General features: G+C 46.1%; 1 protein-coding gene across 1 annotated transcript in view; it reads right to left on the bottom strand.

The window, feature by feature from the left end:
• Positions 1 to 23,217, bottom strand: part of RRN3 (RNA polymerase I transcription factor RRN3) — a 546,972-nt gene that overhangs the window by 353,038 nt on the left and 170,717 nt on the right. Inside the window, exon 8 of the mRNA XM_086941427.1 lies at positions 13,808 to 13,877. Coding sequence (XP_086797553.1) covers positions 13,808 to 13,877 — 70 coding nt within the window. The remainder of the gene's footprint in view (positions 1 to 13,807; positions 13,878 to 23,217) is intronic.

Genomic DNA, 23,217 nt, shown 5'->3' with positions numbered 1-23,217 from the left:
CTGTCTCCCTCCCTCTGTCTCCCTCCCTCTGTCTCCCTCCCTCTGTCTCCCTCCCTCTGTCTCCCTCCCTCTGTCTCCCTCCCTCTGTCTCCCTCCCTCTGTATCCCTCCCTCTGTATCCCTCCCTCTGTATCCCTCCCTCTGTCTCCCTCCCTCTGTCTCCCTCCCTCTGTCTCCCTCCCGCTGTCTCCCTCCCGCTGTCTCTCTCCCTCTGTCGCCCTCCTCCCTCTGTCTGTCTCCCTCCCTCTGTCGCCCTACTCCCTCTTTCTGTCTACCTCCCTCTGTCGCCCTCCTTCCTCTGTCTGTCTCCCTCTGTCTGTCACCCTCTGCCTTCCTCCCTCTGTCTCCCTCTGTTTCCCTCCCACTGTCTTCCTCCCTCCGTCTCCCTCTGTATGTCGCCCTCTGCCTTCCTCCCTTTGTCTCCCTCTGTTTCCCTCCCTCTCTATGCCTCCCTCTTATCTGTCTCCCTCTTGTCTGTCTCCCTCTTGTCTGTCTCCCTCCCTCCATCTGTCTCCCTTCCTCTGTCTGTCTCCCTTCCTCTGTCTGTCTCCCTTCCTCTGTCTGTCACCCTCCCTCTGTCTCCGTCCCTCTGTCTCTGCCCCTGTCTCCGTCCCTCTGTTTGTCTCCCTCTGTCTCCCTCTCCCTACCTCTGTCTCCCTCCCTCTGTCTCCCACGGTTTCCCTCTCTCTCTCTGTCTCTCTCCCTCCCTCTGTCTGTCTCCATCTGTCTGTCTCCCTCCCTCTGTCTGTCGCTCTCTCTCTCTGTCTCTGTCTCTCTCCCTCCCTCTGTCACCCTCCTCCCTCTGTCTGTCTCCCTCTGCCTCCCTCTCTGTCTCCCTCCCTCTGTCTCCCTACCTTGGTCTCCCTCCCTCTGTCTCCCACGGTTTCCCTCCCTCCCTCTGTCGCCCCCCTCTCTCTATCTGTCTCCCTCCCTCTGTCGCACTCCTCCCTCTGTCTGTCTCCCTCCCTCCCTCTGTCGCCCTCCTTCCTCTGTCTGTCTCCCTCTGTCTGTCGCCCTCTGCCTTCCTCCCTCTGTCTCCCTCTTTTTCCCTCCCTCTGTCTTCCTCCCTCCGTCTCCCTCTGTCTTTCTCCTCTGTCACCACACCCCAGCTTCCCAGGCACACACACACAGCCGCACACGAGCACTTCACAGGTCTTTAAAAGACCATAGAGCAGAGTGTCTAGGAATGCCTCTTAATTAGCAGCAGTTATGTGCTAAGTGCCTGCGACACACCCACCATTTGCAGGCGACACAGTACTGTGTCGGGACACACAGTTTGGAAAGCTCTGCCTCACAGAGTCTGCCTGCTAGCCCTGCTGCAGACCCTAGACAGTGTTCTGCACCCCTGCTGATGAGCTTAACTAGGTAGGGTGGGGTGCTTCTGAGTGCCACCAGAGTGAATTGAAGGGCATATTTGGTGCCCCCCCTTGCATACACTTGTTTGGCCCAGTTCAGGAGCCCTTGTCTCACCAAAACTATACAAAGGACAGGGGAGTGTCCACCCCCCTGTCCAGCTCCTCCATGGTGACCACTTGATTCCGCCATGTTGAAACTTGGCCCTTAGGAGCATCTGACTAGTTAGGCCAGCGGAGTAGCGTCCCTGACCTCACCAGATAGTTGGGTCACCGCAGATTAAATCCTTCCCTCTTTTTGGGTTACTTTATTTATTTATTTATTTTGCTCATTTGTAAAGCGCATGAATCGCCCCACATGGGGTATCTCCGCGCTGAAGACTGGTAAGGTTAAGTCGATTGTCTCAGAACAAAAATGTCTTCAACTGCTTCCTGAAGCTGAGGTAATTATGAATTAATCGCAGCTGCTCCAGGAGTTGGTTCCATAATTTGGGCGCAAGATGAGAGAAGGCTCTAACTCCCCATTTGGTTTTCTTGAAGCGGGGGATAACTAGGAGGCCTTTGCCTTCAGAGCGAAGCTTGCGCAAAGGCGTGTATACTGTCAGTTTGTTTGATAGTATGACGGACCGAGCTGATGGAGACTCTTGAAGACTAGGCAGCAGATTTTAAAATGAATTCGTTTGCGGACCGGGAGCCAGTGTAATTTGTGAAGAAGGGGTAGGGAGGGGGTGCGGCAAGGAGCATTGGTAACCAATCGGGCTGCTGTGTTCTGGATCACCTGCAAGGCCTGCAGGGCAGAATCTGTAGCCGAGATGAGAAGTGCATTACTAAAGTCCAGCCGGCTTAGAACTAGTGCGTGTACCAGGGTCTTACGGGTAGGGAGAGGTAGGAAGTGAATGACTTTCCGTAAGAGGCGGAGGGCAGGGAAGCAGGATCGTCTCGTAGATGCTATGTGTTCCTCCATGTTTAACTTGTTATCAACAAGAATCCCTACGTTTTTTACGACTGGTTTGGGGGTTGGAGCCGCACCTAGTTCTTTAGGCCACCAGCTCGGAGACCAGCTGGTGATTGCCTCCGTAAACAGCATGATTTCCGTTTTAGTTGTATTAAGCTGAAGGAAATTTAGGTTCATCCATGCCTTGATTTTGAGCATGCCTTCCGAAAATATTTCACGGATATTGGGGGCATTAGTATCATAAGCAAGAAGCAGCTGTGTATCATCTGCGTAGGAGACTGGGATAAACCCGATCTCTCTAAGTAGAGCAGCTAATGAAGTGATATAAATATTGAAAAGGGTGAGGCTGAGACAGGAACCCTGAGGGACTCCCTTGGTAACCAGGGTGGTTTTTGCTTTGAAGGGGCCCAAGTTGACTTGGGCCCCAAGAGCTCCCCTGAGGGTAGGTCCTTAGATTTGTCCGGACATCATCCTCAAGAACTGACCGCCTATCTTCAGAAGTTCATCTAAAGACTCTTCTGCTGTTGGATACTGGAACTCTGCTGCTGGATCGAGCCAGGATCAAAGACAAGACTGCTCTTGGTGGGACGATTCCTGCTGCAACTTCGTCTCTACGCTCTTCCAAGTTTTCGCAACTCTGTGGCTGTGCATCCTCTGTGTCAGCAAGGACTCTGCATGAATACAAGCAAGAAGGAATCACCCCTGGAGTGAAGGAGTACCCTCCCTGCATCCGCAGGCACCTGTACGTCGACGACCGGTTTTCTGATCTTATTGTCCCACGGACATCTCCCGGTTCTGCAACACAGGTGGTGGTTTGTTGGCAGCCCAGAAGCCTGACCAGTCTTCCCTGAAATGTGGACTACTCTAATCCCTCTCCAGCCGACCTGAATCGCCTCCCTGGGCACTGAGTCGGTTTCCTGTTGCCAAGGTTTCTTTACTCTTCACAAAAGACCTTTCAGCTCCAAGAAGCCGAGGCATCGCACAGCTCCAAGAACGGCAGCCTACCTGAGTTCTCCTCTGCACTGTGTGCCTCCATCTTCTGTGGGCTGCTGCGGCTTCACTGCGATTCCCTGTGCCTGCTGACAGAGTCCTCAAGGAGGCTCCAACGATTCCTGGTGGCTCTCCTGCGTGCTGAGGGCCGGACCTGACTTACCCTTGTTGGGTAAGACACACAGAGCTTGCTGGTCTGCATCCAATCATTGTTTCCTTTAACTCAACTGTTGCGGTTACCAAGGCTTGTTGGTGGTCCTGCCGGCCACTGACCTTCCTGCATTCCTCATCGGTCGTGGAACGGCTTGTGGACAGCTCCTGTGCTCCTGCTCCTGTGCTCCTGCATCACCGCCTAGGGTCCACAGCAGCTTCATCAAGACTGTCTTGCTACTGTTACTGTTACTTGTTACTGTCTGGCTCCGACAAGGGGTGGCATTGTGCTTCTGCATCTCCTGGACACCTCTGGGTGGTTTGGACTCTGTTCCCTCTGCTTTCAGGTACTTCTCGTCCAGAATCTATGTTTGGGTTCCACCGTCCTGGTCCACGAGTCCCTATAGTCACCGGACTTCAATGATCCTCTATTGGCGTCTACGGGAGGTTACGACACCACTTCACCCCTATGCACCTGGGCTCCCTGGTGTAGGTATCCTGGCATCCACGGGAGTGGTAGCTCTCCAGCCTCCCTTGATCCAAAGGTGTCCTCGGGGTCCTTTCGGAAGGGTCCTGAAACAAGAAAATACCACCCGCAACTTACCCTGTGTTATCCTACAGACATTTGACCCGGAGTAACCTCTCTGCACCCGGTCGCTTTGGGGTCCCTAGCTACTTTCCTTACTTACACTGGCCTTCTTCATCCTTGGGCATCAGTCCAGTTTTCGTACTTGCTCTTTATACCGCTTTCTTAGTGTATGGTTTGCCCTCCCCCAAAAGAGCCCCATGTGTTTTTCTATGTTTCTTACCTGTTATTGAAGTCTTTCTGTTGTGCATTTTATATCTCCTACCCGGAGATATACCAAGTTAGTTCTTAGTGTTGTGTAATAAACGCTAACGTCGTTTTCTAAACTCTTGTGTGGTTCTTTCTTGTGTGAAAAGCTTTCTTACGGACTATAGTGTAAAATGCACCCGCTTTACACCCTCCTGAATAAGCCTTAGCTGCTCCTCATGGCTACCGTTTGAGAGCTCTGATTTTCAGGGACCTAAACACTATCACTAAGGGTTGGCTGGACTCAGTACACTGTGCTTTACCAGAGGTGGGCACTATATACTGAGGCAGCCTCCAACAAGTGGCTCCCACATGACCTATTGGGAGGGGGCTCCTGTACACTAAAGCCAGAGACTCCAAACCTGGTTCCACTAGGAGAGTGGTAGTTGCTCAGTAGTACAAAGCTTTTACTCTCATTGGCCCATGACATTCTCTAGCTGGGCATCTTGGCATGAGCAAAACTTGGGGCATGTTAGTCAGCCATTTCTACTGGCCAAACATGCCCCAGAAGGGGAAGGAGTTTTGTAACTCATGTGTGTGTTACCTGACAAGCAAGTGGTAAAGCCGGTAACCACCCAATGGCCCCCTTAATTCTACTTCCAGTGGTTGGGGTTGCCTTTTGAAAGGGTATGGGTTAGAGTTGTTGGTCCCCTGGACCCTCCAACAGCTTCGGGGAACAGATTCATACTGGTACAGTCACAGCTCATGCAGTTGATAGAGCCCTCTTAAGTATTTTTAGAAGAGTGTGTTTCCCTAAGGAGGTGGTGTCAGACAGAGGTAGTAACTTCATGTCTGGCTACCTAAAGGTTAAGTGGAATGAATATTGTGTGACTTCCTAGTTCACTACCCCATATCACCCACAAACAAATGGTTTACTTAAGGGATTCAACATAACCATGAAAGGCATGATGATGGGACTCCCTGAAAAATTCGTGAGAAGGGATGCCCTTTTGCCATGCCTGCTTTTCACTTACAGAAAAGTAGCTCATAAGGGTGTAGGGTTTTCCCCATTCTGAACTTCTGTTTGGGCATCCTGTAAGGGGACCACTGTGTCTAATTTAGGAAGGCTGGGAGAGACCTCTCAAAGTGCTTAAACAAGACTTTGTGGACTATGTGCTTAGCCTGTGTTCAATGATGGCAGAGTACATGAGTAACGCATCCACAACCCTTGAGGCAAGCGAAGAGCTGCAGAAGTTCTCATATGACCAAAAGGCTGTGCTGTTGGAGTTCCAACCAGGGAAGAAGGTATGGGTTTTGGAGCCTGTGGAACCTAGGGCTCTCCAGGACAAGTGGAGTGGGCCCTACCCTATCCTCGAAAAGAAAATGGGAGGTCACCTACCTGGTATACCTAGGCACTAGTAGGAGCCCTCACATGGTCATTCATGTTAACAGCCTAAAGCCTTTCTATGACAGGGCTGATGTGACTACGCTCATGATCAACCTCTCCCTAACCGCTCCTACAAAAGAGGGCTCAGCAGATGGAGTTATCTTTTCAGACACCCTCTCTGCCCAACAGTAGACTGATTGCAAGCAAGTCTTGCAGCACTATTCTAAGCTCTTTTCCTTGACCCCTGGTCAGAAAAACTGGTGTACTCATGATGTGGGCACTGGTGACAGTGCACCTGTCAAAAACACAATATATAGATAGTTAAGGAGAGCGTCAGCGCTCAAGTCAACAAGATGCTGGAATTGGGAGTCACTGACCCCTCTGAGAGCCCCTGGGCCAGCCAAGTTGTATTAGTCCCCAAACCTCATTCCAAGGGTAGAAAACCAAAGTTGAGGTTGTGTGTGGACTGTAGGGGCCTCAATTAAGTAACCAAGACAGATGAATATCCAATTCTTAAAGCTGATGAGCTTATTGAGAGACTGGGGGCAGCCACATTTCTTAGTACAGTTGATTTAACATCAGGGTACTGGCAAATTGGTCTGACCCTGGGATCAAAACAAAAGCCAGTATTCTCAAACCCAGATGGGTCTTATCAGTTCACTGTTATGCCCTTTGGATTAAAGAATTTCCCGGTCATCTTCCACATATTGGTGAATAAAGTCCTTGCTGGGCTGGACACTTTTAGTGCAGCATATCTAGACAATATTGCTTTTTATATTTCCATTTGGCACGTTCACCTGATCCACCTTGGGAAGGTCCTGAAGACTCTGCAAGCATCGGGCCTCACTATCAGGTAAGAAAGAGCCAGATAAGACAGGGCACAGTTGTATGCTTGGGCCACCTCATAGGTGGGGGTCAAGTTTAACCTTTACAGCCCTAGATCCACACAATTCCGGACTGGGAAAGCTCCAACAACCCAGACCCAAGTCAGGGCATTCCTTGGCTTAACTGGGTACTACAGAAGGATTGTGAAGTGGTACAGCACCATTGTGGCACCCCTCAAAGAACTTACCTCCAAGAAGATGCCTAAGAAGATAAACTGGACAGTGAGTGGTCAAAAGGCTTTTGACATCCTGAAAGAAGCAATGTGCGCAGCACCCATTATTAAAGCTCCAGATTATTCAAAGCAGTTCATAGTGCAGATGATGCCTCTGAACATGGGATGTGGGCGGGGGGGGGGCATTGACAAGGACACCCTACCCTACTCACTTTTTGCCTGGTACCTGATGCAATTTTGATAGAAGTGCACTGGGTTCCTGATATCAAGGTCCCCAGTGCCAGATCTTCTCACTAAAAACTGTACCATTGTTCTCCCAATTGGCTATAGCTTTAGCACTCCCGTAAGTCCATAATAAATGGTACTGCAAATACCCAGGGCATGAGTACTAAAGAGGGTCCCTAAGGGCTGCGGCATCTATTGTGCCACCTTAAGGGACCTCTCACCCAACTCATGCAGACTGCAATTGCAGGCTGCATGTCTTCGTGCAAATAAAAGTGAAAACATGGCATGGCACACATCCCTGTGTGACATGCCTGCAAACACATCGCTCTCTGAGGGCAGAAACAATGAGTGCTCTGGCAGGAGGTGTTGTCACCTCCTCCAAGCAGGATGGCTAAGTAATAAGCATATCAAGGTAGGAGGATTCAATGGCCTCTTCCACCTCTGATATGGGACCACGGCTTTCCAGACAGGGGGAAATGCCAACCCCCTGCCCTGGGCCGTTTTGGCACCAGGACAGGCAGGGAATTAGATATTAGGAAGGCTTGGTGCACTACCAGGCCAGACACACCCCTAAGGTGAGCTGCCGGAAGTGCCTGCCTTTAGGGAAATTCTGCCATGTTGGTGATGGCAGAATTTGGAACTCTGGAAAAGGGTTATACCCACTTCCCACAGGAAGTGGTCATGAAGGGGTTGCAGTGATCCCAAGGGTAAGTAACCCATTGGCTACCACCTTCACTCCCCTTAACGCCCCTATAGCTAGTACTTGGGGCACTAGGAAAGCAGAATCTGTCGACCTAAGGAGGACACCGAAAAGTTGCGAAGAGCAAGAACGGAGGAGCAGCAACTGACTTGGAGCCAACCCTGCCGGCCTACCTGCTGGCCCTGACAATTGCACCAAAGACAACTCGTCCTGAAGCTGCTCTGCCTCCAAAAGCCTGGGAGGTCTGCCAGCACTTCAAGAAACAACTATGATTTCTTGTGGAGTAGCAGAGCTGCTCCCCTGTATTTTGCAGGAACCCATAAAAGAACTGCGAGAGTCCTGGACTGTGGAAAACTCGACACCAGAAAGCACCACTGCACCCGTGCCCCCCAGCCCAAGTCGAAGTGACCAAATGGTGCAAATAAGGTCCTGATACCTTCCAGCCTCAAACACCTCCTGGAGTTTGGCAAAACTGGATCCCCCAGTTGCTGCCTACAGCTTCTTTCTGCAGGCTTCCTCAAACTGCAAGAAGAATTTACAAAGCGACCCCACCGAACAAAGCCCCACTGCACATGCAACCCTAGCATGAGTTGCTGAGGACCGACAATGGCCCTGTGTGCCAAAGACCCTCGAGACCAGAGCCCCCCTGTGGGTTCAGCCAGACTGGCCCTCCAGTCCCTACTTGCAGCCTCTTTTCTCAGGACTGCTTCCCACTGAAACCAAAGGGACACCCTATGTCGAAAAGCACCTCTGCACCCAGACGCCCCAGAACCTACAGAGGTGACCTTTTGATGCTGCCTTGGACAATGCACTATACTTACCTTAAATTCTGAAGATCGGTCCTATAAGTCTCTGCTAAGTACCCATAAGCAGTATGTGTGTTTTTCCTTACATGACAACATTATAGCATGCAAAACAATACAAGTGTATATACCCGTTTTCTTAAAACTGCTACTTAAAAAGTACTTACACAATAACAAAGTTCTTGGTACCTAAAATTATATAAAAATGTGTTCATTTTCTAGATCGGTGAGGATTTCCTTATTGAGTGTATGTGTATCATTTATTGACTGTGTTTAGGTATACAACAAATGTCTAAAACTCCTCCTCCAAAAGCCTAAGGCAGCTCGACCACACTACCACAAAAGGAGCACCTTGGGACTGTTAAAGCAAGCCCTGTCCACTCATAAGGGATACCTGGACTCTCTACACAATATACCTATTTTTCGAATATTATATAAAGCTTCCTACACAGCGCTCTAAACTTAAAGCTACCCAGTGAGTCAATGCTGGTGCCTGTTCATCAATTTACTATCTGAATCCACATTATCCATTGCGTTGTCCCTTTCCCAACACCACTCCACCACCCTTTCGTCTGCATCATGGAGCAATGCTTACCACAGAGAACCATCATAGAACACAGAGTCATAGCTGAGGGTAGGCAGGAGCAAGTTACTAAGCAAAACTAGGTCTCAGGAAAGTAAACATCATGCGTCTGAAGCACAGTAGCAGTGTGCCATGGATCGCCTGGCACAATATCCTGTTCTGGTACCAGCTGCCCTGCCGAGGTCATCCCTGGGCTGGGGTCCGCTGAGCTACTGAAGAAGGAGCTTCTAACAGAGTGGGGGTCTCTAAAATAGCAAACTCAACTAGTGATGATGTGCTGTGGGAATCTCCCAAATAGAGAGGAAGTTGCACAAACTGGTAGCACGAAGCAAGTAGCTGAGTCTACCCAGCAGTGTCAAGAATGGAGGCTGCGTATATCAATCGAGATTGGGCATATTATGGCCTCGCTGGGCGATATTCATGGCTTCTCTGCAATTGGTTACATGTAATCTCTAAAAAAAGAGCAGTTAAAAAACACACTGCAAGTTAAGATTATCCAAAAGGAGAGATGAATCTCAAACCTTATAGTAAAATAGGGGAATTTTCTACACAGCATTAGGCTAACACGAGAGGTGTGACACTTGAGACAACCGATATGAAATATCAGAGTAGTGGGAGACTGGCAGTAGGTAACGGCTCATGGATGCAGGCCATTCTATCTGTACACCTGCACCGATAACCTAAAAGTCTCTCCATTCTAAACTTCTGCTGTCCCTAATGATTACTAGTCAAGACATATGGTCAAGTGTGCCTCTGGCCCCTTGACTTCCCCCTCCAACAGAAAATCTTGACCACACCTGGCCACGGACCCTTTAAGTAAGGTACTCAAGTGAACTTTGCTGTGGATACTCTCAATATCTTCCATTCAGTACCCCCTGCAATAACTCTGGACAAGATGCATCTTTACAGTTAGGCCAGGGTATCATACTCCAGTGAAAGAGTCAAGAGCATCTGAGCTCTTCACAGCATCTTGAAATTGCACTAAGACTATTAAGAGTACTTGTTTAGGCACCCTCACTATTTATGGAGTTGACTGGGATCTCAATCCCAGTGGGATTTGTGGGTTTTTAGGTTTCGCCTATTATCATTCGCTTGCGGATGTAATAAGCGAGAATTTAAGTGCTCCATCGACTCGTCAAACCACTGCGGTTTTTTCACAGTGCATGTGAGTCACGTGACCACAAAAGCGGGTCACGTGACCACACAAGCACGCGCATCTCCCTAATCCGCCTGCCACACTTCTCCTCCCCTAGCTCGCATTCCCGCCCCCCCACCAGGCTCTCCCGCCCCCATCCGGCTTCCCTCCGTGCATCTCCCTAATCCGCCTGCCACACTTCTCCTCCCCTCGCTCGCATTCCCACCCCCCCCCCACCAGGCTCTCCCGCCCCCATCTGGCATCCCTCCAGCCATTTGCCAGCATTGCGAGGCCATTTGCCTTTACATCGTTATTGGCATTGTCAATAACAATATATAAATATAAAATGTCATTTACAAAACCAATAGCTCCAACTTTCCAAATGCGAAATCTATTGGCAACGCCAGTGCTTGTTGGGTTTGCTGTTAAGTGAACAATGTTTGTGGTTACCTCAGCCATTCATACTAAATCCCAATGAGTTATCCTGCCTAACACCTAGCTCTACCAAGAAATTCAGGTAGGCATTTCATAGAATACACTTTTGTTTTCCGTCTTGCTCCTCCGCCCCTTTAACTGTCTGGGAAACACAAGTGCCCAAAGCTGATCGGAACAAACCAAAATCCACCCTACCCCATCCAACACCATTAGCCGTTGAGACCTGGTAGAAGGTACTAGCATCAGCAAGTAAAAGCCATGACTGAATGTGGAGTTTATTGGGTGCTATTTAATTGACATGCTACATCCGAGATTCTCGTCCATCCCCCAAAAGAAATAATGTTTATTGCAGCTTACAAAATCCATAAAAACATTACATATAATTCTAACATCTGATTAAAATACTAGAATAGCAGTACATACAATATAATTTAGGGTGGGCAACTTGCACAAACATCAAATTTCAAGAAAATACCGCCGGTTGTTTAATAAAAAGATAAAAAAAAAAAAGAAAATACCGGCCGACTTGGGAGTTTGCACCTGATGGGGAATATCCCCAATGCTGTAATTAAGGCCCTACAGTGTATGATGTTAGTTACAGAGGACAGCCTTAACCCATTATAGTCTCTGAGACTTGTATATGGGGCAGAGAAAAAGAAACAACTGTTTCTTTACAAGTAATGCAAAAAAGGTTAAAGGTTTCAGTAAGCTTCATCTCTTGTGCCACTTGCGAATGTGGACTCATGGACTACTCATCACTATCCATGCAGAGTAAATAGCCAAAAGGGAGTAACTTGGTTATCCAATAGGATAACACTGGTTCATGCGGCCCAGAGACACAGATTGCTTCAAGAAAAAGCTTACACTGCCTAACAGTTGCAGATTATTGTTGTTAAATTCTGTTAAACCGACTTGCTATGCTGACAAATACATCAACTGTTTACTTATGTGCAGACAACACCTTAATGTATAGGATTTTTGAAACAGAGAGTAGCTCGTATTAAACAAAGTTGTGTGTAAAACATGCATCTGTCTCCTATATGGCTACACTGTGACTAAGAGTAAATCATATACATGGTAGTGTATGCTCCAGAATCTCCATTCATTTTGCAAGGTGGATTAAATTTGGCCCCTGAAAGACAGAGGTACTATTTTTTATTATGACTGGAAAACGGAAATAAGCCCTCAACATTATAGGTGCATGGTAACTCACCTATGATACACTTCGACATTTTAATCTCTTATTTGAGGAACTGCTTGCACAACTTGTTGAAGAGTTCAACAAAAATAAACATCTTTTAAAAAATACTTTCAAACTACACTCAACAATGCATTTCGATCACAGTAGGACGGTCGATTGGCTGCTAAACCACATAGTAATTACTGTAACTGTCTCCATTTAATCTGCACTGTTCAGGAATTGCTAAACTGCAGGAGTATTGAAACTGTGGCATTAGAGGACCATATTATGTGGTTAGGTGACTAAATTATGCAGCAAATGAAAAGTAAATACTGCAGCATATTATCAGATCATTTACAAATTAGGCTTCACATTATGTGCTATAACCTAGCTATTTTGATATCTGAACAAATATTGATACAAAAGAGATCAACCACAGGTTTATTAAGAAACAGAAATACACATTCAGTAGATCCTATTCAAATTGTGATTCACCATCTAATACATTTCTCTTCCATGGTAACATGCAGGCCCTTTTAACTCTCAGGTTCACGTATCAGGAAAATAGTTGGATACAACAAACAATAGGGTATGCAGCAGAAAACAAGGAAACATGTACACACTTAAAATAAAATGCCACTTTTTTTATTGACTGCTCTCCATACAAATACTGCTGTGAGGGTAGCATATGATACTTAAACATGAATTTAATGGGATAGCAAATACAAAACATTTTTACAGAGTAGGAATCATTTTTAATTAGCCGACAGAATTCCATTTTAATGTGAAGTTTTTTTCGAGGTGTGGAAAAACAACCCTTATCGGGTAGATTGACAGGGGGATATGAACACAACATGTAAACAGTAAACCGTTCTCACCTAATTAAGCTTTGCAAACCACCAACAACTGAGGACAGGTGATACATTCACTTGCGCAAAGAGAATGCCACCTGACTTCACTCTGCTTGCAGCATTTTTAGTAAATTTGACCCATATGAGATAGACATATCTTTTGTTGAAATCTGCTTATAGGACAGCATGTGTCTCATTATTGGCATAAGAGCTACAAATATAGTTTTCTAGAAACAAGGCAAAATCAAACAATTCCAATAGACTTGTAGAGATCAGAGAGGACGCGCATTTCATTTCCATCAAGTACATTAAAAAATACACTAATAGACCCAGTAACCAATTTAAAAGCTTTCAACTTATACAGACTACTTTTTAAGAGGCATAATAACGTTTTACTTCACTTAAGGAAAATGTGTTGTCACGATTTGGAGATCTGATGCTTAGTATGCCCCACTGCCTCTTTTAATATTTGCATTCATGGTGGCCATTGTTGAATGGAGTTAGGATAGTAATTAAAATACAGTTAAAGTTGCCCACTTCAGATGAACGTGCATCTGTGGCAACCGTCTTTGAATGTATTTTATTATATACTTGTAAAAAATATATCTCAATTATGGCGACAGCTTTACGAAAGTTGATAAAACAGGGGAAAAAAGAAGTGTAAGAAGGGGAGAAAAGAGTACCCTAATAAGTACTGCAGATCAAGTTCTGCCATCAGCAGTGGAAAGGATACATGCCATCCAAAGAAAACACAGTGAGACTGAAATGATCCGTGATGGGACCAACACAAAAATAGGTATAAAAGCAATCCAACTAGGAGCAGGAAAGTGAGAGACAGACAAAAAGACATCCAGTAAGGAATAAGTGGATCATCCAAGGCCCATTTGATAAATGTTATTGTTAACAAGAGGTCTTAAACAACAAATCGCTAAAGTTGTCTCAAAGAAGAGGGCAAGATATTTCTTCATATTAACCTCATTTGTCCCTCTCTTTCTTGCATATTGTTGAAACTAAAACCTCCAAACAGGACACTTCATTAAGCAATACAGGTGCATGGTTCTTGAAAGTACCCAGTTATACATCAACATTCTCTTTCTTCTGCATTATGGTCCATAAAGCACTCTTGGATACTGCATGAAATGTAGGCCCTAAACACCATTTGATAGCAGGCGCCCATTATGTAAATATATGCCCTATTCAATTCTCACACAAAGAAAAACTATTGATACTTACCAATGTTCTTGGAGACTTATTTACAAATGGAAACTTTTCAGCCAGTATAGGCACTAGAAACCTTGGGGTCCTGTGTAAAAAACAAGGATAATTTACTTGACATGTACTAATTTACTAATTAGACAGTCACTACATAATTGTTAATCTAAAATGCTCGAATAGTACCAAACAGACTATTTGGAAAGCAACAAGGTCTGGGTAACAGCCACACCACCATAAATGTAAAACTTCAGAAGTGAAAACAATGGAACAGCCACCTCTCAGAAAATAATACTGTAGAACAACGTGGCTTTGCTTAGTTTTCTTCTAGTCTACACTTCCTATTTGAATAATTTTATGCGACAACTCTATAGATTTTTATAACCTGCAGCCTCTGCACTGAGAATATTAATTATGCAGCCAAATACATGGACATTTTGTTAGCTGAAGCTATTCTTGCCAGCTTACATGTTAATGGCTACTAAGTGAACTAAGGTAGTTTAAATGTTGAACGAACCACAATAAGCTTTTTATGTAACCTGGTTGTAGGAACAAAAGTCCTAAATAAGGCTTTGAAAATATGTGCCATTATGCCAGTTCAATTTCCTGGTTAGTCTTCTGCATTTCCCCAGTCAGCCTGAAAATTCGAGTCTAAAGGAGAAGTTCCATGATTTAACGGATACTTGGCAGCAGAACTTACATTATTTTGTCAAGGGTACACTTTTCCTTCACACCAGGCCATGCAGTGAAAGGTAGGTGGTGGCAGCAGGTTATAGTTCAGGGGTACAGCCCTTCATATCTGCACCCCTATGGAATTCTACCTACTTGCCCTCCTCTGTCCTCCAAAGAGTGCATGCGGAACATAATGTGTCTGCTCGACAGCATGAGGCCTTGTGCAGCATGAAGAGTGTCAATTTGTGACACCCTGCACAAATCTACTCTAGACCTCTGTCAGGTGACTTTGTCCTCAAGGAACCAGACGACTCTCTCACACTTCATTGTGTGTCCTCTCCCGGATTCTGTAAGCTAAGGGTACATTCTAGAACTTTAGGAGAAATGTTCAGTGACTGAAGCGCTGTGTGATCAATTCTGCGGACTGCAAGCCGGTGTCACACCATTGACATGATCATCAAGTGCAAGTACTACGGCTATGGGCTCTTAGAAGCATAGTCACGTTTGACCATCTACATTAATTCACTACTTGTTCAATCAATGGAATTGGAAAAGGGCATGAACAGATTCCTGTCAAATAATGTTTTTTAAAGTCATTATTAAACAATTGCTCAGTATAGAGCAGATGCAACTGATGGATTAATCCTACAGTACAAGTAGGTGGGAGAGCAGACCAAATTACATACAGGAAAGCAATATCTGTCATGCGTGGAGGCTTCCCAATGTACACGTGTTAGCAAGGTTTCCTTTTGATTACTAGCCTCTATACGTGCACCAACTAACCCAGACCGTGTCCCATTTCTTAGAGCAGCCCCGGTTTTGATACACTGCGTGCTCCACCTGATGGCACTGGTCCATATCAGTCTCCCAATCTTCAATACGGGGAGGCATGCCTTCCCCTACAGGCATGCGTTACATTAGGCTTGAATACTCCTGCTGCTACCACCAGACAAAGCTTTCGGTATTGGGGCCATACCTACTCACCAGTGATGTTCAAGAGATGCCATTTAACCTCCAGGGGCACATTCAGACAAGTGACCTGGGCCATTATCTGCACAACTCCCACCCAGTAACGGTGATTTCGGGGCAATCAGTGTATGAAAAAAAGATGCCTGCCTGCCCGTAGCCCCCGAGGCATAGAGCAGTGCAACACCTCCCCAATCGGTGCAGAAGTGTTTAGAGTAGTATGATCTGTGTAGAATCCTCAACTGGACAAAGGGAAAACAGGCTTGTATTGAAACTCCCCTAGAACTCTGCACTGCCTCAACCCAATCATCATCTTAAATTAACCCAAGATTGCTTTCCCACGCTTCTCTCAAGGCCTTTAGTGGGTATAGGAGGTTATTCATTAATTTTTTGTAGATCATAGAAATGGTTTTGTCAGTTATGCAGTAGAGTAACAGACCGTCTTCCAGCTGTGTCGCCTCTGGCAGCTACTCACTCTGTAAGGTATGTCGCCGGATGGCATGCCCCAGCTGTAGATGCCTGAAACCTTTTGACTCCATCAACTCAACGCTTGTTGCAGGACTTAAAAAAAAGTCACTGAGGCCTGTCCTCTCCACACGTCGCCCAAATGGTCAATATCAATCAGTGCCCACTTAGAAAACCCTTCAAAGCTCCCGAACCCTTCACAAATAATTGACCCAACACTTGACTATGAAATCAGATGGAGGCAAAACCTTGCTATTTTGGCTTTATGTGTGATGCAAATCGGGCTGTCAAGAGTGCTCCCCACATGAAATATGCTCTATATGAATGGTTGTTCAAACTCCCAAACATTATATAGCCAGGTTTGCCTGCTTACACTGATGCCAATCCAAGTCTTTACTGGTAGATACTGCGGTACGAAATGGATGGTGGGAGCATGGGGTGACAAAGATTCGAACACATCGAACTACTGACTGCCTGATCCTACTCAATCGAAATTTCCAGCTGTTGCAAGTATCCTAGAAAACGTAGTGCCCAACCAGCAACAGTTTAGATGAAAAGGAAATCACACCTGGAGAACTTGCAAGCAGGTTTCCGTCCCTTCAGGAGTAAAGAATCAGCCTTCATCACAGTCTTGGAGGAGCTAATGATACCAAATCCACCAACATCCTAATTTTATTGGGCATGTTGCAAGTTTTAAATGCTGTTGATCCTAACATTTTAATCGCAAGACTGGCTGAGAGCGAGAAAAGGGAACCTGCCTTTACATGGTTAAAACAGTTCCTCATTGACTACATCAAAAGAGTAATGCTAATTTTGTCTCCAACCCTTTTTCAGTCAAAACATTCGGTACCTCTGGGTCAAAGCGTTCCACTTTTTTGTTCAACATCTAAATTAGGCCTAATCGTCGAACCATCAGGAACTTTGGATGTTCTCTATACTCTTACGTAGCACCCAAACTGTGCGCCGCCAAAACTAGCCAGGGGCGCCATGGTCGTAATTGCTGAGCAGAGTCCATCAACTACGTGCCTCACCAAGTCAGTGTGATTTACAAAACTATCAATGCTGCACACCAGGGCACAAGTCCTAAAACAAACATTGGCATAGCCAATAGGTCTCGCTTTTGGGACCTTGTAAGTGTTTAGCTATGCAACACTTGATGTTGTTTAATCAAGGATATTGTGCTGGATAACAAAACACTTATAATGTCCCAGTAGAGAAGTGTGGCTGCTGTGCAGCATGCTGAGAAGTTGTAATTAAAAAGTGTAAGAAGCACTGAGTGATGCTGTGGTGGCCTTGAGTGATGCTGTGGTGGTCCTGAGTGATGCTGTGATGGTGCTGCCTGATGCTGTGGTAATGCTGATTAATGCTGTGGTGCTGCAGAGTGATGCTGTGGTAGCATTTAGTGATGGTGTGGTGGTACTGAGTGATGCTGTGGTGTTTTTGAGTGATGCTATGGTGCTTTTGAGGGATGCTGTGGTGATGTAAAGCGATGCTGCTGTGGCTCTGAGTGATGCTGTTGTGGCCTTGAGCAATATTTTTGTGGGCTTGAGTGACGCTGAGGTTGTGCTAAGTGTTGCTGTAGTTGCGCTGATTGATGTTGTGGTGGTGCTGATTGATGTTGTGGTGCCCCCCTGAGTGATGCTGTGGTGGTGCTGAGTGATGCTGTGGTGGTGCTGAGTGATGCTGTGGTGGTGCTGAGTGATGCTGTGGTGGTGCTGAATGATGTTGTGGTGGTGCTGAGTGATGCTGTGGTGCTGCTGAGTGATGCTGTGGTGCTGCTGAGTGATGCTGTGGTGGTGTTGAGTTATGCTGTGGTAGCTCATAGGGATACTGTGGTGCTCCTGAGTGATGTGGTGGTGTTGAGTGAAGCTGTGGTGGTGCTGACTGATGCTGTGGTGATGCTGATTGATGCTGTGGCACTGCAGAGTGATGCTGTGGTAGCATATAGTGATGCTGTGGTGTTCCTAAGTAATGTGGTGGTGCTGACTGATGCTGTGGTGATGCTGATTGATGCTGTGGCACTGCAGAGTGATGCTGTGGTAGCATATAGTGATGCTGTGGTGTTCACGGGTGATGCTGTGGTGGTGCTGAGTGATGCTGTGGTGGTGCTGAGTGATGCTGTGGTGGTGCTGAGTGATGCTGTGGTGGTGCTGAGTGATGATGTGGTGGTGCTGAGTGATGATGTGGTGGTGCTGAGTGATGATGTGGTGGTGCTGAGTGATGATGTGGTGGTGCTGAGTGATGCTGTGTTGGTGCTGAGTGATGCTGTGTTGGTGCTGAGTGATGCTGAGGTGGTGCAGAGTGATGCTGTGGTGGTGCAGAGTGATGCTGTGGTGGTGCAGAGTGATGCTGTGGTGGTGCAGAGTGATGCTGTGGTGGCGCAGAGTGATGCTGTGGTGGCGCAGAGTGATGCTGTGGTGGCACAGAGTGATACTGTGGTGGTCCTGAGTGATGCTGTGCTGGCCCCGAGTGATGCTGTGCTGGCCCTGAGTGATGCTGTGGTGGTGCGGAGTGATGCTGTGGTGGTGCGGAGTGATGCTGTGGTGGTGCTGAGTGATGCTGTGGTGGTGCTGAGTGATGCTGTGGTGGTGCTGAGTGATGATGTGGTGGTGCTGAGTGATGATGTGGTGGTGCTGAGTGATGATGTGGTGGTGCTGAGTGATGATGTGGTGGTGCTGAGTGATGCTGTGTTGGTGCTGAGTGATGCTGTGTTGGTGCTGAGTGATGCTGAGGTGGTGCAGAGTGATGCTGTGGTGGTGCAGAGTGATGCTGTGGTGGTGCAGAGTGATGCTGTGGTGGTGCAGAGTGATGCTGTGGTGGCGCAGAGTGATGCTGTGGTGGCGCAGAGTGATGCTGTGGTGGCACAGAGTGATACTGTGGTGGTCCTGAGTGATGCTGTGCTGGCCCCGAGTGATGCTGTGCTGGCCCTGAGTGATGCTGTGCTGGCCCTGAATGATGCTGTAGTTGTTCTGAGTGACGCTGTGGTGGTACTGACTGATGCTGTGGTGGCGCTGAGTGATATGGTTGGGTCCCTGAGTGATGCTGTTGTTGTAAATTGACAGCGATCAATGTTAGCATTTAGCTGAAGCAATCTTGGTTCCGGCAGCCATCTTGTCTGCCATGTGCTCACCATGTGCTCTGTCCTTCTTTACTGTCGTTTACCCTTGTGCTCTGCTTATGGACGGACTATAATTAGGCTTTGCTACTCTGCACTTGCGCAGAAGACAATGTACTGTTCGTACACATGTTTTAGTCTGTAACGGTCAGGATATTTTTACCGGAATTAGCAAACTGCTAGCTCCTCCCTACTGTTGACTGTGCATTTCTGTATGACCTTTTATGTATGTAAACCTTCTCCTGTGTACTTGTACTGCCTTCTTTTGAGCCCCTGTTTGGGTATAAAAGGTCCATGTTCCTTCTACTCAGTGTGCTACTTCATACACTACCGAAGAGTGTTGTGTGAATGCATGAGGTTTAACAAATGATTTTGTTTTATATTCCAGTTTCTGTGCCAACTTCTATTCTATTGGTATGTGGACTTGTGCAGAGAATGGCGAACCCCTAGCACTGGTAGGCCTGGCTGAGGCCCACCACGACAAATTGGCGCCCCACGTGGGGCTCATCGGCAACTCGGATGCCCGAAGGAGTCGTCGAAACGAAGGATTGGAATCTCGCTGCGGACGATCTATGCCCGAGGAGACCCCCGTCTTTTCTCTCTTTCAGATCTGACCCTCCAGGTGGTGCCGGTCCTCGACTGAGATCTCTTCTGTTGTTCACTGTGCAGTGAAAATTTGGTCGATTCAGGACTTGACAGTTGGAATCTGGAGACTTGTGATTAGTAAGGTCGTTTGATGCGACGCTTTTGGAATTGTATATGCATTGGCCAATGATTTGGATACATACATAAATTGCAATTTATGTAGGCAGGTAATGAGGAGAATTTTCTCTACTTTGTATAAGATTTGAACAGCACATCGTGATTTAAGTGCTACTTTGCGTATAATACTGCATATATTGCACTATTTTTGGCATGCCTGTTCTTAGCACACTTCGTAGGATGTGTCGCTTTTGTAATGGTACCAGTTTGGAACTTGATAGGACCCAACTGGCTCACCTGGAGAGGGCGTCTAATAGGGATATGTATATTAAAAATGGTATTTCTTCTATAATGTACAGCAAGTTATGGAATAAATATACTAGCAAGGATCCGGAGTTGCGTTGGCCTATGCATGGGTCATTTGATCTTCGAAAGATTCAGTATGTGGAACAATATATGTTTAAGCAAAAGACTAGGCAAGACATCTTTGACTGTGTACGAATGTGGGAGAAAGAAGTGCGTGAACGAATGAAACGAGAGCAAGCTTTGCTCGATAAGGAACAATGAAGAAGTAATCATGCGAAAGCATTAGAATTGAAAAATAAAGAAATGAAGGAAATAAAATAGAGAGAGGATAGGGAGCGTCATTTACAGGTAACTGGCCAATACCCTGTTCGTCTACCCATCGATCCTATCCTTAATAAACAGTATGATTCCCTTTTGCTAGACCGTTCTCCGCCTCCGTATACTTTTCCCTCTGCTCCTACCCATGATTCGGATGAAGATTCTTCTACAGAGCAGGAGAAGTCACGGGAAACTCATTCTATGTTGACTGCTGAGCGTGTGGCTGATCTTAGATCCACTGCTTGCAAAGCTGCTCGTGGTGCTGTTTCTGCTTCCGATCTCTTAGAAGACGTGCAAAAATGGCAGGTTAGAGAGCAAATATATTTTACCAAGGTATTTGTCGCAGAGGTAATTGAACTGTTTTGGAAACATTCTGAAGAATTGGAGCCTGATGATATCGCAGATGATTGTAAATAAATGCAATATGGTCTTTCTCTCCTCTCAGGTGGCGGACTCAATCAGACGTTTGGTTAAACTGCGTGTTGATGCATTTCGTTTGCGGGAAGAGAAAAAGGCAGCTGATGCAGCTGCACAAACATCTGAGACCACAGTGACACAGGCATCTACTTCTGAAACAGATAAGAATGGGGTAGTTAATGCGAAACCTATGCGGGAAGCCGCACCTTTGTATGTCCCTCCTAAAGGTACAGGAACGGATGATGATAAGACTTCCACTGACGCGAAGGCTTATTTTATTTATAATTGTGTTTAGACTCCTTGGAATAGAGCGGATGTTATGGCTCTTAAAGCTGCTTTGCCCGACCCGCGGAAAAATCCAGTCGCTTTTTATGAGGAAGTTGAATAAGCCATTAGCTCTTGTAATATGACTCTGCCTGATATCGATATGTTTTTCGGGTTGATATTACCCCCTGGTATGTGGAGAACTGTTCGTAGAGTTGATGACCGTGCGACATTTGGGACGGTATGGAAAGACTTAGAGCAGTTGGATGTAGAAGGGGAACCCGCAAAGAAGCCATGTCATAATTTTAGACCTTCCCACATCTATATTAGTGAAGTTGAAAATAATTATTCCTCCTAAAAAGATAGACTGGACTGTATTAGCATCTTGTAAGCAAAAGACAGATGAATCGGTCTCTGACTTCTTCACACGTTTTGAGCAAGGCATTCCACAACTTTAGTGGCCAGTCATTGACAGATGACACAGGTAGGCATCTGTTTGTCGACAAATTTGTCGCAAACATGTTGACAGGAATAGCTAGTCGCCTAAAGGCCAGCGAGAGTTCATGGATAACTTCTTCCCCAGCCTCTCTTTTGACTATGGCTCAGTATTATGAACTACATGAATTGAAAGCTAAGGGTAATGAGGATAAAAAGACTAAGGAATTAAAAACGAATGTTGTTAGCTCAGGCTTTTGGTCCGCCTTCTAGAGGTGGTGACAGAGGTGGCAGTGTGTTTTATGGTCCGTCTTTTCCTCCTTATGCTCGTTCGACTTGGTCTTCTGACCAGTGTACATATTGTAGGAAATTTGGACATAGGACTGTTGATTGTCCAGCATTGCGTGCTCAGCAGTATCCGCGTGGACGGGGGCAAATGAGAAAGCGTACAGGATATCCGGGGCCTAGAGGAAGCATGGACGACCATTCTAGGTTTGATACTATTGTGCGTGGACCAAATGGTTTTAATACTTTTGATAGACGGAACCAATATCAAATGTCTGATTATTTGCCATCTGATTTGAAAGATTCTGCTTACGCATAGGACTGCCTAGGATGGGGTAAGGAATCAATTGAAGTTCCGGTAGATCAGAAGGGTCCCTATGTTACAGCACATGCTTTGGATTCTACAGTTTCTGGTTGATACAGGAGCTAATCTTAGCACCTTGTCTAAACAATTGGGTCCAAGGGCTCCCCAGTCTGGCTTAACCATTACATCAATAGGTTTCGATGGGACACATTCCCTTAGCCCACTGTCACAACCACTTGCATTCCATGTTGGTAAATTCACTGCTCCATGTCCATTTTTGCTTTCCCCGAACACACCGGATAATATTGTGGGTCTTGATATGTTCAAGTCTTTCAGGGCTACGATACATTGCTCTCCAGGGGGTGTGCATGTTATTTTGAATGATAATTATCCAGTGATTGAGATATCTTGTCTAGTTAAATAGGACATTGCATTAGCTTCACTCCCTAGTACTTTGTGGGCCACTTCGGATACTGATGTAGGGCAAATGGTTATTCCACCAGTAAACATTAGTGTCAAGGAGGCCGCTTCCTTGTCACGCTTGCCTCAATACAAAAGTTCTCAAGAAGGTGAAGAGGTGCTTGTACGCATTGTTCATGATTTAATTGAAGAGAGGGTTGTGAAAGAAGTTCCTTACAATATTTGTAATAGGCCTATTCTTCCTATTTTCAAAAAAGATACTGATACTAGGATTTACAGGTTTATCTTTGACTTGCGAGAAGTTAATAAGATTGTAGTGTCACAATACCCAGTAGTTTCTGACATTACAACATTTTTACTTCGGTTCCTCCGACAGCGACTACCTTCACTGTGATTGACCTGAAGAATGCATTCTTTTCAATCCCTATTGATCCTGATAGCAGATATTTGTTCGGCTTCACTTTGAATAATTGATCATATAGATTTTGTAGAATTCCTCAGGGGTATACCGAGAGTCCTAGTATTTACAGCCAAGCATTGAAAAGACTGCTTGATTCTTTCCCTTTGCCTGAAGGGGTGGCTCTCATACAATATGTCGATGATATTTTGTTGGCAGCTGATACGCCTGAACAGTGCGAAAAATGTACTTTGTCTTTGCTTTCCATTCTTGTGTTACACCACCACAAAGTGTCACAGAAGAAATTACAATATTGTACACCGAAGGTTACCTACTTAGGTCACCTTCTGTCTAAGGAGGGACGT

This window comes from Lissotriton vulgaris, chromosome 10 (assembly GCF_964263255.1).
Source record: "Lissotriton vulgaris chromosome 10, aLisVul1.2, whole genome shotgun sequence".
NCBI classification, from domain to species: domain Eukaryota; kingdom Metazoa; phylum Chordata; class Amphibia; order Caudata; family Salamandridae; genus Lissotriton; species Lissotriton vulgaris.
The sequence above is the reverse complement of the archived record's forward strand: the minus strand, read 5'-3'. Positions and strand labels throughout refer to the sequence as shown.